At 41.0% G+C, this 19182-nt stretch overlaps 2 protein-coding genes across 3 annotated transcripts in view; both read right to left on the minus strand.

Moving 5' to 3' along the window:
- Positions 1-14104, minus strand: part of PHEX (phosphate regulating endopeptidase X-linked) — a 109372-nt gene extending 95268 nt beyond the window's left edge. For both annotated transcript variants that reach the window (XM_054002172.1, XM_054002170.1), the window contains exon 1: positions 11036-14104. In XM_054002172.1, coding sequence (XP_053858147.1) covers positions 11036-11222 — 187 coding nt within the window. In that variant the 5' untranslated portion in view covers positions 11223-14104. The remainder of the gene's footprint in view (positions 1-11035) is intronic.
- An 83-nt stretch (positions 14105-14187) lies between these two features.
- The window catches only part of SMS (spermine synthase), a 44698-nt gene continuing 39703 nt past the window's right edge, over positions 14188-19182 (minus strand). Inside the window, exons 10-11 of the mRNA XM_054002179.1 lie at positions 18229-18344; positions 14188-16925 (exon numbers count right to left, since the gene is read on the minus strand). Of these exons, the coding sequence (XP_053858154.1) occupies positions 16883-16925; positions 18229-18344 (159 nt within the window). The 3' untranslated portion in view covers positions 14188-16882. The remainder of the gene's footprint in view (positions 16926-18228; positions 18345-19182) is intronic.

The following is a 19182-nucleotide window of genomic DNA, read 5'->3' on the forward strand; positions in this document are numbered from 1 at the left end:
AAGTTGCACAAGCAGAGAGAGAATAATGACATGCATGTGTCACAAAATGTGTGTGATGGCAATTATCAGCTTGGAGAGTGAAACCTTTTTCCATGTGGGCACCTGCACACAAGTTGTCCTGGATGTCACATGGACATAAAGGGAAAGCCCACTCTATCTAGAAGAAGACTTAGAGCTTGAAGGTCTTGAAATCCTCACTTCTCATCCCCCTCTACTGCCTCACTGGGGTCCTGCGAACAAAATGCCCTCAGTTCTTATTCCTGTCCCTCTTCACCAGGAAGCTCCAAGAGGGCATTCCCATCTCTGCTTGGTGCGGAACAGGAAAAAAAAAAACATTTGCTCCTTTTCACCTGCCTATTGTCCCACATATAACCCATGATTTTGACACCCATCAGCTGAGGCAGGAGAGGGAAATGATGCTGCAGAACAAGGAGGACCACATGCCTCCCACTATAAAAATTCCCACTCGTGTGAATGACTCCATGGGTGTGAGCAGATACCCGGTTATAAGAAAGACTCAGCACAAGACTGTTACCAGCACAGGTTTGGGAAGGTATTTGTGTGACATTGGTGCAATTGAGTCCTCATATCAGAAATCACTGTGATCTCAGAGGGGCTGCCAAAAGGGCAGGGAATTGACAAAAAATGCATGGACACCGTGTGATCTCAACACTTAATCCATTGTATCCATGATCCGAACACTGAGTAAACCTCAGAAGGACCCTTTGACAAGTATTTGCTGTTGGTTACCTGATGGTTTTTCACCCCAACACTAGAAATGCTGAGCTATTAGACCTATTCATCCTGTCAGCTTTATGTCCCCACAACCAACACTGAATCGTCATATGCTTACTTAATCCCCCCATAATTTCTAAATTTCAGCTTCTTCCCCCTTGAGAAGTACTTGTATGTACTGAACATCATGCTCTATCACTGTTTTACTAGCAGGATTTTGCTTACATCGATTATTGCACAATCATAAAGTCTTATAAAATAAGGCAAAGTCTTATAAAATAAGGGCCTTGTTACCCTTGTAAAATGATGGCTCAGGTCTGCTACTTAGGTTAAGTAGAAGGGAATTATGGGAGAGTGACTCAGCTGGAATAGGGGTAGAGAGACGTGGGATACATGAGAGCCGCGCTGCGTGACTGCCGCATGTCCACACCGTGCTGTGTGGTGGTTGGTTGACTTGGGCTTGCTGCGCCTTAAAACTAAATAAACTGATTACCAGTAATAAACTGATTACCAGTAGTAAACTGATAACCAGTTAACTGCTTAGAAAGGCCTGGTTTTTGCAATAAAGCAGCTCTCCTTTGCACTGCCTAGGGACTCTGCATCACTCTGCATCGCCACAATTTGTCTCTTTCTAGGACAACATTGAGTCAGAAATTAAGAACAGCTTTCAACAGACAAAGCAGCAACCAGTTATTTCTCTTTGTAAATCTGCATCAGGGAAGAGGGAAAGGAAAGATAGGGAAGGAGCAGGAAGAAGCTGGACAATTCATTCCCCTCTCCCAAACACAGGGAGTTGAGGACTATGGGAACATGGAGCTACCCCAACAAAATCCAGCAAGCTCCAACTACAGGAATCCTCTGGCAAGTCAGCTCCAGGCAGCACCTAATCATTGTGGCAAGCTGTCAGCAACAGAATGACTTTTCCATGTTTGGGTTTGTGGGCTTATTTACACTGTGGCATAGTATAAAGTGTCCTTTCCTCTGGCTGTAGAGCCTGCCTGCAGTCAATAACCCATCTTGGTTTCTCCAGCATGTACAGAACTATAAAATTACAGCTAAACCATAAACAGCTACAGGCAACAGCTGCAGAGATCCACTTCTGGCAGCATTTGAAAAGGTGCGCAGAGCAATGTGAGTAAGTTCCTGATACTGATGATCTCTGACAGAAGCCTGTGGAATTTAATTCACGTTTTTGATGAGCGTTCTAGGATTTGGTTGCCTTGCTCTTCCCAAGTCCAGCAGCTCTTTGGCAGGTACAGGATACATGGCCACACCTGCTGCTGGAACTGCTAACAGCGCTCCTGGCCATTGCAGCCCAATAAGGCACTTAATGAGGCTGTGCAAAGACTCTGCTAAACAGTCATAAAACATTAAACAGACATAGGGAGCAAAAAAGTAATAACTAAATGCTACATGTTCCAAACCACACTTCATTCACTCAGAACTCCATCTGACCAAGAGCCCACTCAAACAATGGGATCACTCTGGCACTTATAACAAATCCAGGACAACGCATGAACAATTCTATCCATGGTCACATGCCAGAGCTAGCAAACCCTCTGGAACATGCTCTGGGCTGAACCACAGCAAGTGTCTCAGCCTCTAGAAAAGGTCTGTCTGTGAATATAAGTGTGTGTGTTTGTGTATGCACGTGAATGTACACTCACAAATACACACAAGTGTGTGTTATCCTGCTCTTCCACAGGCAGACACAATTCCCACTTCCAGCCAATATGTCAGAGTCAGACAAGAGAACTTAAAATCAATAAGACTGTGTCAGCTTTTCCTCATATAGCTTGGCCCAAGAAAGTGAGGTTTGATTATTCAATTGATCAACAAAATCACACATATTGCCCAGTTTTCACTGGAACCAGTCAAAACCAGTTGCATAGGTGTTGGTGAATGTCTGGAACAGCAAAACAGCCTGACATCAACACATGGTCAGCCCAAGCTTACTTAAAGAATCTGCAGGCAATGAGCCTAAGTACTGGAAAATATTTCATCTTTCTAGCATTTAGATAACATGAAAACATTAAAACAATCACTAATACTTTTTATACAAAGAGAAAAAAATCCCAGTTCAGTTCTAGATGTAAACCCCAATGTAACACAGGTAAAACATATTAGGTTACACCAACATATAAGTTACAGACATTGCCTCAGAGGACACTGTCCTCATGGTACACATTAAAGACTTGCCCTACCTAGAAGGTGTCTAATGCACATTAGTGCAAGTACAGCTTAACAGAAGCAGTCTAGAATCACAGCATCACAGCTTTGGTGATGTACTGTTGAGCATTTTTAGCCCATGGTAAAAGGAAAATACAGACACCATCACACTGATGGAAGCAGAGACACCACATACAGCTTGAGTGGCTTCCTCATGGAAGCCATTCACACGTATGAGGGGATTGAGTCTTTCATTAGTGAATTTGCAGACTAAGCTGGGAGCATGTGTCCATCTGTTGGAAGGTAGGATGGCTCTGCAGAGAGAACTGGAATGGTTGGATGGATAGGCAGAGTCTAACAAGATGAAGTTTAGTAAGTCCAAGTGCTAAGTCCTGCATTTTGGCCACAATAACCCCCTGCAGCATTACAGGCTGGGGACGGTGTGGCTGGACAGTGCCCAGGAGGAAAGGGACCTGGGGTTACTGGTCTGCAGCCGGCTGAACATGAGCCAGCAGTGTGCCCTGGTGGCCAAGAAGGCCAATGGCATCCTGGCCTGTATCAGGAATGGTGTGGCCAGCAGGAGCAGGGAGGTCATTCTTCCCCTGAACTCAGCACTGGTGATGCTGTACCTTAAGTGCTGTGTCCAGTTCTGGCCCCTCAGTTTAGGAAGGACATTGAGACACTTGAGCATGTCCAGACAACGGCAATGAGGCTGGTAATGGGCTTGGAAGACAAGCCCTGTGAGGAATGACTGAGGGAGCTGGGGGTGTTTAGCCTGGAGAAAAGAAGACTCAGGGGTGACCTTATCACTCTCTACAACCTCCTGAAGGGTGGTTGTACTCAGGTGGGGTTGGTCTCTTTCTCCAGGCAGCAACTGCAGAACCAGAGGTCACAGTCTCAAGCTGCACCAAGAGAAATACAGGTTGGATATTAGGAAAAAGTCTTTCATGGAAAGAGTGATAAAGTACTGGAATGGCCTGCCCGGGGAGGTGGTGGAGTCACCATCTCTGGATGTGTTTAAAAAAAGATTGGATGTGGCACTTGGTGCCATGGTTTAATTGAGGTGTCAGGGAATGGGTTGGATTCGATGATCTTGAAAGTCTCTTCCAACCTTGTGATTCTGTGATTCTCATAGAAACAGAGGTATATGCTGGCTTCATTGAAAGAGATTAATTAGTGTGGGTCAGAGTAAAGGCTGTATTCCATCCCATTTCAAGGGTTTCACCCTGGGCCTTGAACTAATTTTTTGGACTATGCAGCTGTTGTAGCCAGAACTGGGTTTTATGTACACAAAGGGTACTCAAGAAAAGCCCAACATGTTGCATTTGAAGACAGCTTGACCAGTTGTCATCAGATTGCTGGATTTTATAAATTACACTCCCTTGGCTACAAAAGCTGCCAAATTTCTGTACAGGAGCCAACAGAAACCACACTCTGGCACTACTTCACGTCCTTTATTCATGGGACAAATACAGCTGGAAATAAATTACTCTATTGTTTTCCACTGGTCCAGCCACATCACAGAAGGCCTCAGTGCATCTGTGAGAATGTGGATAATTAATTAGGAGTCAATACTGAGCCAACAGGATTTTCAGGGCTCCAAACACTGCTGGTGGTAAGCTTTTCCACTAACTATAACTGCAACTGTAAGAACACCCTGAAAAGCAGAAAATTTTGTTCTCTAACATTTAATACCCCCAAATCAATTTTTTCTTTTTCAATTCCAAGTAGACTAAGCTATTCTCATTACTCCAAGAAAAATTTTTCCCTGCTGCAGGAAACATTGCATTCTCTGACCAAAAGGTGCTTATATGTAACCCAAAAAGCAACTAACTATGAAACCCAACATCTGGGATGCTTAAAGCTACACCACTCAAGTTTGCAAGCTTTTTATTTGCTTCTTTTGAAAAAGCACTTTAATGAAGCAATGCATATGTTCTCAAGCAGAAGGAATTGCTTTAGGTCTTCCGGCAATTTTTCGTCAAGAAGCACATTAAATTCTAGCTAAACCAAACACTACTTCTCCTAAAGACCACATTCACACTACAACCAGAGAGTGTTTACACTCAGCCATCACATGGGCATCCTTCCCATCTGTCATCCTGCTGTAGAGATTAAACAAGGGTGAATGCTGACACGGGCTGTAGAAAGGCATTTCAGTTGGGGATTAAGAAACACACAGGATACCCTGGCATAACTCAGAGCAAATTTTTGCTTTTTTTCATATAGTCTATGTACATAAGCTGCAAAGACACTGAAAAAGACATTGCTAGGAAAGGTCACTTTTCTAGTGACCACAACTGTAGGTGCAGGGAGAAAGAACACAAATATCTGTTGTTTCCTTAAAATATTGCATTATTCCACCAGAGCTTTACCCACTTATTTTGTTTTGTCCAGATGTTTGCTCACAGCTGTCAAAGTCTATTTATATGAGTGGAAGCAAAAAGTTTGATTACCAAGGAGTTGGTGTTCCGTGGATGAATTTTCAGGTGTGCAATGAGACACACATTCACCAGCATTTTAAATTAAAAGAGGAGGAGAGCCACCTCCTGTCTCTCAGAGAAGCATGACTGCCTCTGCAAAAGCAATGGCTTCTGCCTGCTCTCCCACTTGGATCTCCAGCAGCACAAATCTGTCTTTGGCAGCAACAGAGCTCAGAGACAGCTGCAGCCAGGAGCAGAGCAATCGCTCCACAGAGGTGCCACTGAACAGGTAACAGGCACTCTGTCACTGCTATTTGCTCAGGGCTTGCTTGTGCTAACTTTTGTAGGAAACCAAAAAAAGTGAAGCAGAAGCTCCTCCAAGTGCTTTAACCCCAAGGCAGTAGAACTCAGCAGTCCCATCAGGCACAAGCTCTGGTGAAAGCTTTTCTCACACAGAGGCTTTGGGTCACATCCCTCTGCACAACAAATGCACCTAACCACGGTGCATTTAGCAGAAGAGACCTTTTCATCCAGGCAAAGACTTGTCAGAATTTATATCTTTGAGCCCAAAACCCCTCTGTCAAATTTGACTGAAGCTGGCTGACAAGGTCCAGCATTACTTATCAAGGCTGGGTGGGAAAGAAGGAACACAGAGACAGGAAAGCACAACTGCATAACCTCTGTTTTCAGAAGAAATCAGCCTGGCAAAAAAAACCCCAATAAATACCCAAGAAAACCAACAATAAAAAAACCCCAGCCACAAACCTGAAAAACCAAATCCTGCTCTTCCAGGGCATTGCTACAGCCAGGGTCTTACTTGAAGTTAGTTTTATTTCAAAGCATTTTATTTCACTGAGTTCTTTTCCTTCATCTCAAAATGAGATTAAAATTCACTTTGCACACAGCTAAAAGCCAGAAAAATCACACATTAAATGTGATGTCCTAAATAAAACGCCCCTTGACAATGTGAGATTTTGTGTGTATTAATTCAGTGGAGGTATTTCTAGATATTTCTCATCTTGTCCTCATCTTGGTGCAACTCCAGTAACTATGTATGTATCTAATAATGCTAAGCAGCAGCCCCTCAGCAGAGTTTAAATGTGTTTAGTCAGCAAGTTCTCTGGAAATGGGAGACCAGAGTTGGATCAGGCTGAAACCACAGCATGAGGCCCCATGGGACAGGATCATTGAGAGCAAACATTTGCTTTCCTGAAGCTGCAGAAATCCTCAAAAATCAGTTAGGCACCAACTATAATTATCTTTACAAGTCAAATTGCTATGTCTCTGACAGCTCTTCCCTTAAGTTTCCAACATCTCTATTTCAAATAAAGCTTTGTTTCCTTCTTTACTATTAACACAAGGTTTTAGAACAGAATAAGGATTTCTGTAATATTAAACATACCCAAACTACTTGTTATAGATCAAAAGCTGGATCATTACATGGTATTGCTCCCCATAAATTTTCACTAATCTATGAACAAGTAGCTGGATTAGGGAAACTGATGAAAGGGCCTCAGTATGGCTCTAACTAGCTACTCTTAGACATTTAAATAACCATGCAAAGAAATCAGCAATACTGTTAGCAAAGTTAATAACAATGACAAAAATAGTCATGACCAAGCTTGCCTAAAGGGAAGGAAAATTATGCTGATCAAAGCTAAATCCTTTTCTACAACTTGCAGAAAGGATCACACTCTTCTGAAAAAGTTTCCTTAGCTTCTTCAATATGCACTTCCCAAGAAAATGACAAAATCTTAGTCCACTAAAAGACGCTGATAAATTCATAGGTCTTTAATAATTTAATGCTGTTTCTGTTGCTAGTTCTTTGAAATTGCTGCAAACACAATCAGCCTCTTCCTTGGTTGAACTGGTTGACTGAAATGGGACATTCATTATCCAACTTTAAAACAATACTCAAGTAAAACTTCCATGATGACTGTGCTTTTCATAAAAAAGTGATAGATGTGATAAGTGTCTTGCAACTTGCACTACCAACAGAATTCAGATTGGCCAGAACATACTCACAGCATCTGCTTTATCTAAGCAAAAGTCTGCAGGCTGGCAGTTAAGTTTCTAAAAACAACCTAGGAGTATCATGGCTTTTGAAGCAGCAATCAATGAGAGAAAATAAGAGCCCAGAGATGCATATTCCATCTCCCCAAAACAGAGGGAAAGCACTCACAGTCAGACTACATCTGGACTAAGACACACAAAAAGATTTCCTACTGGCTTCCAAAACCTGATTAAACTCCTCATCTGGGTACAGCCCCCACCACATTCCAGGCAGCTCAGGGCAGAAGAACACTGGTAAGACCTTGATGAGAATTCCCGTGTGCCAGGGGCATCAAGAGAGATCAGGATCCCAGGCTGTGCTGTAGCCACCCACAATGTGGTCCCATAGCCCAGGATATCAACTGTGTTAAGTGAAAGCCCTCCATTTCCTCAGAGGACTTTCTTACACTTCCTAGAGGCTAAGACCTGCTCCTCTTACAAAGACCTTTCCTAACTTTCTCTGGTTCCAAGTCTTTCCCTGGAAAAGTAGTCTGAAAAAATGCAGTGCCATGTTCCTCCTTTTCACCCAGGTGCTGACTGTTGCAGAAATCAATTCATCCCCTTTGCTGTCACTACTCCCACTTTTCAGAGCACCAGAACACATTACCAGGAATGATGCAAATGCAGCTCACTTCACTCTGAGTCAATCAGATAAACTCACACTCCTGTCTAGGCCTTCACAGTGTGATGCCATGACTGCATTTTCTTGGGACATTGAAGTTTTTGCCTTTGGAAAACATGGTCTTACGAGGTATGGAATTCTTTCAACCTCATTTTATAAAAACATTTATGGCTTGCTGCTTTTATTTTAACCACATCTTTTTCTTCCCTATATGTGGGTATAAAAGGAACTATAAAACATAATTTTAAGCCAAATAAAATACTGAATGAAACTCATCCATTGTTGCATGAATCTGGATGCACTAGAAAATATTTAAATCTATTCATATACATTTTGATCAGTATGACACAAAATGCATTTTAGCGTGTTTTAAGTTCAGAAATATTTTCATATCATTTGTTCACAATTAAATGCTTAAAAATGGCCAAATTTCTATTCACTGGAAAAACAATTTACTCACTGCCACCAGACAGCCAAGCAGATGCTGGAAAGCCAGGTCACAAGCATGATCCAGACTTAGACCATACTGTTCTGCTCTCCCAAATAATGCATGCTCAGTACAGAAAAACACTTCTACTGGATGAAGGCACTCACCGTGGCCCACACAGGTACCCTGCCACTGTAACTCACTGAGCAGGGGCTTACCTTTGTGATAGCATATAACTGCACTCCTTGTGCAAAGGTCTCTAAAACCACATTGCTGATTTTGCTTGTAGCAAAAATGAAATTAAATAATGGGCCTCACACTTCTTTTTAAAAAAAAACAAAGCAAAGAAGGCCAAGAGCAAGGAAGCTCATGTTCCACCAAATTGGTGCTGTCCCCATAGTCTGTAAAACAAATTCCTTGTGAGAAAATCTATCTAAAACTTGAGTAGTATTATCATATTTTTAATCTAATTCTCAGAAGAACAGAAAAAAAAAATCAGTCCATGTAACTAAAATCAACTGAGACAGCCAAATTACTGACACAAAATTTTATTTAAAAGTTTTGAAGGTATGAATGGCAACAAGAAATCAAAAAAGCCCACATCCCCCTACAAAGCTACACCACCAACAGAGTACTAACAGATAAGCTTTTAATTCTCACTAGATCAAAGTTACTAGCTCACCTTTTACATGCTGTAAAAGTTCAAATGATTTGAAATTTCTGGATGACTGAAATCAAAATACCATAGAATATCTTTAGTTGGAAGGGACACATAAGTAATTCAGTAGATGGGGTCAGAGAAAGACAAGAAAAAAAACAAGAGGTAGCCCACTGAACAACTCCTCTCCCTATTTCTAAAGCAAGTATAAACCATGATGCTCTGCAACCTTTACTTTAAACATTTTTCCCATATTCTACACCTGGTGTGACTTGTTCCTCAATCCCATGGGAACCACCAGTTCCCATTCCTGCTCACCACTGAGGTCTGCCAGCACATGAGAAGCCACAGGTTTATTTTAAGCAGACAGCTTTTTCGTCCATTCATTTCAGCAGTGTAGCTGAGCAACATCAGTTTCCCATTTCCCTTTAACATCTCTGCTTGCTTGTTTTTAACCCACTTGGTTTGTCACATGGCCATGGGAGAGCTCCCTGAAACTCTCATGCCAGAGGGGACAACACAGGGTGCAGCCAAAGCAATGAGAGGGCAGAGACAGCTGGGACCATTCACATGGCACAGCCACTGGAATAAATGACTCCACAGCAACCCTCTCCCATAAGCTGTAGCACTGGGGGGGAGTGGGTTAAACTGACCTTAGAAAACAGTCCAGTCAAGAAAGTCTGAAATATTTCATCTTTGAGAAGGTACAGCTAATTAAATTTCCATATATCTCATAAGCATTTTCAGCACTTCTAGAAACAGAAGTTTAGAGAGACAGGGGACAACAGGGACTCTACCTTCTAGCTTCAGCAAACCTAAGGGTTAGGTCTGCATTGGGAGCAAACTTAAAATAGTTCTAGCACAGGCCCTAGGCTGAAAACACACACTGCAATAGAAGTGCTTTGCCAGTAGTTTGGCTCTTTAGATTTAGCTCAAGAGAACAACCTCTTTCATTGTTCCAGAAGCTCCAGAAGTTGTTAATACTTTCATGCCTCCAGGCTAAGCAGTCAGCTACTTGAAAATGGTTTGGACTCCTCAGTTTTAATGAGGCTGTCTCTTGCCCTACTTACCTAGACAAGCACTAAATTCCTCTCGTTTTCCCAGTCATACCTCATGTATCACCTGTTTTAAGGCTGAAGGTGCTCCAGGGAGACCTAAGAAAAATGTCCATCCTACAGGCCTCCCAGAGAGGTGGTGAATGCCTCAAGCCTGTCAGCATTTAAGAGGCATTTGGGTAATGCCCTGTAACAACATGCTCTAACTATTCTGGTCACTCTGAGGTGGTCAGGAAGTTGGACTAGATACTTCTTTTTGCTCTAGATGTTCCTTCCAGCTGAGTTTCTGTTCCACTCATCATTTTACCAGTTACCAGATTGGTTCAATGTGTTGCCAGTTAAAAATGCAGGGAAGTGAGCAACAAAGATTAAACACCTCTTACATCCTGTCTTTTTTCTTGGGCTCAAATTCACTCCTGCCTCTTCCTTGTCCTGCTCCCCTGAGAGGTGCAAGGCACCGAGCTGGGCTCAGTCACCACCACCAACTCTGCTCTGCTGCTCCATCTTCCACACACTTTTCCCGTGGTCCAGAGTGGGATCCCCAGGGCCACAGTCCTTTCAGGATGAACCTGCTGCCAAGGGGCTGTAGTTTCTTCAGGAAATAGCCACGTGCCCCAGTGCGAGTCCTGTGAAGAGCAGTGTGGATTCCCTCCTCCGGCCCAGTTCCCTCCAAGGGCTGCAGGGAAGCCCATGCTCCACTGGAGCCCTGCCCATGGCAGCAGGGGAATCTCTCCTCTGATGCCTACAGTACTTTCTCCCCACCTCCTCCCACCTTGCTGCTCACAGGGCTGTTCCCAGCTCCACTATGCAGCATTTTGTCACTTCTAAGCCCAGCCACTCCTGCAGTTTCACTGCTCCCAGGCCCAGAGAGCTGGGCCAAAGACACCCATTTACCTGCACCATGAGCGGCCTTTGCAGCTGCCTGGGAGACACAGGCAATACTTTTACTTCGGAGCAGTGCAGAAAGAAAAGCAAAAAACATTAGTCTCTGCACACAAGGCCATCTCCCAGAAGCCATCGACGTGCATCCAGAGGCGGGTGAGGCTCCAGCAGCAGATGAAGGTCTGACAGTCCGGAACATAGTAACTCAGAGGCCTCTACAGGCCTTTGGGGGTTCACTTGGGACCCTAGAGCAAAAACCTTAGGAGGAACAGCTGAGGCAAGACTGTGTCTCTAGCCTTGGAAAAAGACTAGATGTTACTGCTCTCTGTAACCACCTGAAAGGAAACTGTAGAGAGGTGGGGGTCACTCTTTTCCCCCAAGTAATAAACAGTAAGACAAGAGCCAGTAGCCTCACTTAGTGGCACAGGCAGTTTACACTGGCTATTAAGAAAAATTTTCTTCACTGAAAGCATTGTGAAGCACTGGAACAGCTGTCCAGGGAAGCAGATGAGTCACCATCCATGGAGCAGATATGGCATTCAGGGACATGGTTTAGTGTTGGCAGTGTTAGGTTAATTGTTGATTATCTTCATGCTTTATTAAGTGCATCTAGACTACAACTTAAGCCACATGGCTGTCTGCAAATCAGCTCCAGAAAATGCCAGCAGATAACAGTTAAATACTAAGGAAAGGAAAGTTATATATACTGTAAGAATTTTACAATCCTAGTAGAAACATTTTAATTCAAGATACAGGTGAAAATTTCTAATAGTATTCAGTTCTTTCTAAAACAAAAAGTCATGGCATGTTCCTATAAGTATTCTGTCAGTCTTCACTGTGATTTTAAACAATGAGCTGTCAAAAATTTGCTTCCTGAAAAGAACTTGTCATCCTTCCACCCCAATTAACTAACCAGCGGTTATAAAACATCATTGAATACACCTAAGTGTTACAAGACATGCCAATCACTAAGAAGTTATTTCACAGGATGTCCCAATGAGGAGCTTAAGAGCAGAACCAGGACAAAGCATGGAATAAAAATAATTTTTAAAATCAAACCCATCAGGTTTGATAATTAACTAAGTTAAACAGGGAAGTGTTAGATAACACTAGCAGCTAGCAGAACAACAAAAGGCTTCACAGAGCTGTACACACTCATCTTTGTTATTCCCATCTACTAAAGCCATTGTTTTATTCCATTGGTGCATTTCTGTGCCTATACAAAGAACAGTTGCATTAAAATGTTTCCATTATACACCAATAAAACACTTTTGTATTTGGGTGCTGCACAGGCAATCTGGTACATTGTGCTGTGCATTCATCACTGAGTCATGAAACATCTTCTCAAGTAACACACAAAGTTATCATGGCATGTTGAAGTCAGATGGCTGTAGCAGTGCTTTTTAGTCATTATCATACATTTGCCAGTTCTGATCAGTATTTCCAGTTCCATGAGCTGAAGACAGCAGAGACACCACTGGTATCCTTCTGCCCTCCTCCCTTCCACACTCAGTGACAATCCATGACAGTTAAATCCCACAGCTGCCTTGCCTTTGGACTTCATGAAGTTTTTATTTATTTGCTTCAGTAATCAGTTTACCCTAAACACTCCTTAATCTGAAGTTTCCTTTTAGTCTTCATTTAATTTCCAGCAGTTAAGCTCTCTTCCTTCTAAAATACTTAGAAGACATCTTGCACTCATTACTCAGAAAAAAAACCCAACAACAAAACAAACCCAAATGTTTCCAATTTCTCTTCCTTTTCCATCCAATACCATCAGAGGAGAGGCTGGGCAGTGTGATTGGCATTTTTGTACGTCCACATGTGTTCCCCAAATCCCCACACCACATCTGTTGTGCTGTCCTGTTTCTTGGTTCCTCCTCCTGGCTCATTTCCTCAGTTCCTTTCCAATTTAATGCCTCTTGCCCCCGCATCCTTTCTGCTCTTGACACTGCACAGGAATACTTCTCATCACACTTCCAATTAGGAAGTTAATTTCACATTTTACTTTTCCTTCTTTCTATCTCTGAAGCTCAAGTTCACTGCAATATATGACCACAGTATGAAATTCTTCATATCCTCCCAGTTCCCATTCCACAGTCCTTGCTTCCTAAAGCACTCCACATTTCAAAAAGGCACTTCTGAGCTGCTCAGTGCTATTATTAATCACTGCAGCACTTGCTTACTTTGCTACTTCTCTCACTTGCTCCCTTGGCATCTCTAATGACTCCAACTACTCTCCTCTCTGTGGGCAAAGTTTGTCAGCTTTCTCCTATTACCCACAGGCAACATCATCTGCAATCTCCTATTCCTCAATTAAAATAAGAAATTGAGTTCTCTTCCTTTCACCCATCCCCTCACCTTGTTCCCTCCAGCAAGCTGTCAACACCTCAAACTCTCAAACAGCAAAAATAAAAACCCAAGATACCTATCTTCCCTACCGTGCACATAGGCACTCCAAAATTACTCCTTATTACAAAATTACTCCTCAATCTATGTGTGAGACTTTTTTCTCCTCAAAGTTAAGCCTTCCCCCTCTCTTTTTCCCCACAAGCAAGCTTTCTGCTATCACTGTACTTAATGCAGATGTGATCTCTCTGTATTTTCTGGAAGTAATGTCTTTCTTTCATTGTATGACATTATTCTGGAGTGTGATTTGGTAAGACTAATAACTTCTGCCCATCCTGTCTGTGCCCTTCTCCCTGTTTCCTAAACTTCTGTGCCAGTTTCTATCATTCTCAATGTCACACTGACTTCTCCTAAGCCTGTCTTTTCTCTGTGCCACACGAGTCACACTGTCACCCAAAGCCAACTTACTGCTTTAGCAGAAAAACTCAAACTTCCACTTAAAGACCTTCAAAGAATTTACATCTAAAATGCTGTACAGAAAATTAACTCTTTCTAGGCAAATATCACTGAAGCCTCAAGTGATTGCCCCAGTACAAGTATCAGTGCACTGTTCCATACTACAGAGTATCTTCTCTAAACATTTATTATATGGAAAATAATACTTTATTAATCTGAGACAGAAAAGATACTCAAAAGGACCAGGAAGTACCTTTATGCAACAAGGAAAAAGGAGGTACAATGGTAAGCATCATACCCATCAATTCTGTTACTTGAACACTAAACCCACAATGGATTTAACAATTCAGACACACAAGTAACAACAGCGTACCTTTATTTTAACACGTGCACTGCACTGATGCAGTAGATACAACACCAGCAGTCTTCTCCTTGCACAAACTACTATCAATCAATAACTTCTAGGTGGAAGCAGCATTTAGTGCAAAGAATAATTAAGAAACCTCTAATGTTAACCATGTCTTGGGGAACTGTTTGCATACGTAGTGCAGCAATCACAGCCATTTCCCAACTTGCCTTAAACATAGAAAACTGATCAGCTAGAGCAGTCTGCATTTGAAAATTCTAACAGAGAGACTTGTTTTTCTTTTTAAAAAATCTATACTACAGCAACAAATAAATAAAGACTAACAATGTGTATATATATTTGCTCAGAATCAATTCAGCAATTAAAAAAATATAATGTTCAGTGTTTGCTGAATTGCTTTATACTGCATCTATCACTGCAAAACACTACATTAAAAAAAGTTAAAGAAAAAAAATAATTCTCCCAACTCTCTTCATACCCTATTAGTTGAAAAGTTTGCAAGCACTGCTGCCTCTCAGCTATTAATATGCAATTCAGGTCCCCTGGTCATTCTGGGAATCTTTACAGAACATCCCTGCATACCCAGCAGCTCCCTGTGCAGCAATATCAAAGGGAAGCACAAGCCCTGGTACAACAAGCAGATTAAGTAATCTTCTAGTTCACAAGTTTCCTTGCTAAAAACCAAACCACCCCCACCTGTTGTGACTGATTTCTACATCTGCCAAGCTCACCCAGGAACACAGATGCTCTGAGCTCTGTCCCTGTGGCCTTCACTTCATCTACATGAGTAATCACACTAAGAACCAATGGAAAGATTCATGCTTGCAGAGGTATGGATACATTTGTTTACAGGATATTTGCATTCACAAACTGATTGCAGTCCTGGATCATAAAGGAAGAGTCTCTATTAGATTACAGGTAATAATATCAAAGTTTTCAGGGATGCCTACAACAGAGCTAGAACACTCAGGGAAATACAGGAAACTTTATTCTATTTAGAGGGAAGCTCTGTTCTTTGGGAGTATTCAGTGATTCACAAGCTGTAGGCCATGGAAGAACTGCACCCTGTGCATATTACAGAATTAACTGAGATAATTTGTAAGATTGAAAAATGCTTCTATTGGCTATCCAAACTGAAAACATTTTAACAGTTTTAGACCAAAGTAAATGCAAATTTTGGCACATTTTCTATCACCAATCTGGAATTCTGCATAGGCTACTCAGATTCTATGAAGAGTTTATAAACATGGGATGCAATAAAATATTTCTTTATGTATGGTTTAAAAACATAAATGACAGCTTTAGTATGGTTTGTTTTCATTAACAGTATATTGGCGGGGCAAATCAACTCTTTCCAATAAAACTAAGAAAATGCTGATATGGGTGTTGAATGAAACATCATCATTGCTCAGGATTAGAGTGTTTAGGGAAATAGTTCACTTCTTATTCTACCTTGGAAAAGTAAAAAATGCTCATATTGGTCATATCCTTCCTACCTCCATCCTTTCAAGTGGGATTTTTAAGCACAAATATTTTAGTCACTACACAGCAAACTCTTACAAAAATGTAACTTCTGACAGCATGAGAAACTGAAGAAAAATGTGTTTTCTTTCAGAACAGAACTACAAGACACCTCAGCTTCTACTGGTTTTTACACTGCAAGTGACTCTAACTGAGCAAGAGCCTCATACAATATGGGCCATCTGTGGCAATACAACCAACACTGACCCAACTGAAGCACACACGTACTTGCTTCAAAACATTCAGTACAGGTGCACATACAGATAGATCACAAAGACAGATCACATCACACCCACATTTCTTCATCCTCTAAGCCAACTTTTACTTCAAAAATCTAGTGCTTCCCATAAGGCTGGGGAGAGGTTATGCCCACATGAACCTCATTGCACCCAATTTCTTGCACTGTGGTGGAATGAAAACCCATCCTTGATCTTCAAGCTTCAGTACAAAGCTACTGTCAAATCTGTATCTGAATCCAAATAATCAATATGGCAGCAACTAAAGAAATCCAGGAGGTAAAAGGCCAAAGATTCTTCTGCAGCAGAGATTACAGTAATGATGAATTGCTAGGTTAAATAAAAATTTAAGACTAGTTTTCTTCCCTTTGCAACAAAGGACTTGGGGTATTCTACCATAACTATTCTTTTTAGTTATGCCTTTCTCTATATGGAAGCACTGCAGTGTTCATTTAAAAAAACCAAAACCATACAAAAACCCTCTCCCATTTTTAAAAAGCACCATAAATGAAAAATCTGCTGGAAAAACAAAACCAACAAAAACTCCACGGACCACCCTTCAGGGATGAAATGCTAAAGATGTCTTTTTTAATCAACCAGTTTGTGAAGATCTACAAAAAAAAATAAAAAGGATCACATTCTAAAGGTTCAGTGCAGTCAGCAGCTATATAGTTTTGCTGCTTATTCATCTTTAAGTTGACTTTCAAAAATAACACCCTAGCTTGTCAAAATATACATTTTCCATTTGCTTTTAAATTAAAATAATAATAAAAAAACATTTAAAGAATTCACAATCAATAGCATGACTAAGTTTCAGGATCATCTACAGCATATAATTTAAAGTTTCAAGATGCCAATATGCAGCATGTGGCAGGCCTATATGCTCCATGCAGCATGTACATTTAGGATCATCTCAAATAATCTTGATGTTCAGATGTCAGTCTGTTTCTTCCAAATCGTGTAGAATACCCATCTGGAGAAAAGACAAAGTTAAGGGAAAAAAAGGCAACACTTGTACACAGTTAAAATGTAGTTCTTTTTACTTATATTTAAATTCTGAAAACTTCTGGAAGCTCATAAAGGGTAGGGAAAACACTCAAAAGTGAGATCTACCTGGATTCCTGTCTTGACTCAGCAGTTCAAAGATGCCTACTCTTCAAAACACATGCCTGTTCTATTAAGGCCTGGCAGCTGTAAAGGCAAAAATAACCAGTTTCTCTGAAACTGGTAAGCTTTAAGGGCACGTATCTTGATATCCTTCACATTCTTTTGTCTTGAAAATGCAAAGTCAAATCTGCATTTCACAAAGAGTTGACAATAATGAGAAGCAGGAGGAGCTGGCTATAGTCAGTCTGGAGTCAGTGTAAGGGTCAGGATGGAGGCTGCAGCAGTGAGCACTACTGGGCTTACAGACACAGAAGAGAGGCAAATGAACACACAACAGAAGAAAGGCTGTGGCACTATCGTGTGCCTAATGTATTACGAATAAGAATACTGTGGAAAGATATTTCCTGTCAAGAGAGACAGCCAAAGCAGGCTTCACTCTGCAGAAACATTTTCAGGGAGATCCCACAAAAGCAGCGAACACTCAAGGCAAATGCAGATGCCAGAACCACCTTACAGCAGATCAAAATGCCCCTTTCATGCTAAGGGCTTGAAGTTTAAACTTCTAGGCTCTTTATGTAACTTCCTTGCCACCCACAAATTGAAGAAATTCTGAAGGATTATTTTTAGGAATGGGATGTTGCTGAAAATATGCATACCCCTCTACTTGGAATATTTTTCCAGTAACACTAACAATTGCTAGGAATCACTCTTCCCCATTCCCCAGCCTTAAAAATCAAGTCTGAACTGTATGTTCAAGAATAGCTCTATCAGACAATATTCAAAGATCTGGATCATGCTAATCTGTATCAAGTTAGTTTCTTATTTTTGTAAAAGAAAAAAAGAAAATAAGATACAGCCTTGTCAGAACTCCCAGGCAGCATTACCCTTATACAGTTTATTCTACATCACATACACCACTCAAAAGCATTAACAAAAACACAGCCTGTTCAGGAAAGGTGCTGATCATTTCACCAGCTGTGAATTTATAGCACTTTTAGAAAACAATTCCTAGAATTATCCTCAAAATAAAACTGCAGTAGCTCATTTACTATGAAAAAAAAAAATTTAAATCAGAACTGCCTTTTCACTTGAGTTCATTACCTCCAAACAATTTATGCTTGCTTGATTTATTAATACACACTCCAGTCTTCTTCAGTCTTTAAGGATACAATTCCATGTAGGAGGGAACACACACAGTTTCTTTTGAAAACTCCACAGGACAATAAAGCCTACTAAGCTGTTCTTCGTACAGAGCCAAGGCATCAGTCAGATTGATACAGTTTCCCTGAAGAAAAAAAAAGTTCCAGTCACAATCAAGTAAAATTTCAGATGAATACATGCATTTTGACATTACTGCAAGGCTCCCACATATTTCAGAACCAGATACATGCTGTTCTTAATATTTAATATTTACAAGGCAAACACTGAACAGCTTGCCTTCATTCTGCCTACAGCAAACAACAATTTGTATCCTTTCAAGAAAGGGTAAGTATGGGGGATTATCTATATTCTCATTACCAGAAGCAACCATTATATGAGGGCTTCCAGTTAAAACAGACCACCATGTGTTGTTTACCTATAACATCTACTCCATAACCATTTCCTTTATAACTGCTTAAATGTATCAGTAAACAGTATTACAACGTCCCGATTTTTCTCAGTTATTTAACATTGCCTAGGTCTTACAGTGTTTAAATGCACTTTTAAAAAACTATAGCCTATTACTTTTAAACAGATTCTTCCACAAAGCAATATAACAAAATACATCAAATTATACAGAAGTTCTCTGGCTGTGGGCTACATTATCTTGAGTTTCCACATGTCATGCTTCTGAAAAGGAAGATATTCTGACAATACTTTTTTTGCCTTAGGGGTGAAACAACATCTCATTCTTGGAATATAAACACATCAAGGATTACAAAGAGTGAGGAATTAAAAAAAAAAGCAAACCCCAAGAAACAAACACCCCACCCCCAAAAACCCCAAGCCCAAAAACCCCCAAGAAAACCAAACACCCACCCCCCCCCAAATTAAAATTAAAACAAAAAACCCCACCCAACTCTCCCCCAAGCAATTCCTATTTGCAAGCACTACCATGTCCCAGGCTAGGTATTAGTAAGAAG

This window comes from Vidua macroura, chromosome 2 (assembly GCF_024509145.1).
Source record: "Vidua macroura isolate BioBank_ID:100142 chromosome 2, ASM2450914v1, whole genome shotgun sequence".
Classification (NCBI taxonomy): Eukaryota; Metazoa; Chordata; class Aves; order Passeriformes; family Viduidae; genus Vidua; species Vidua macroura.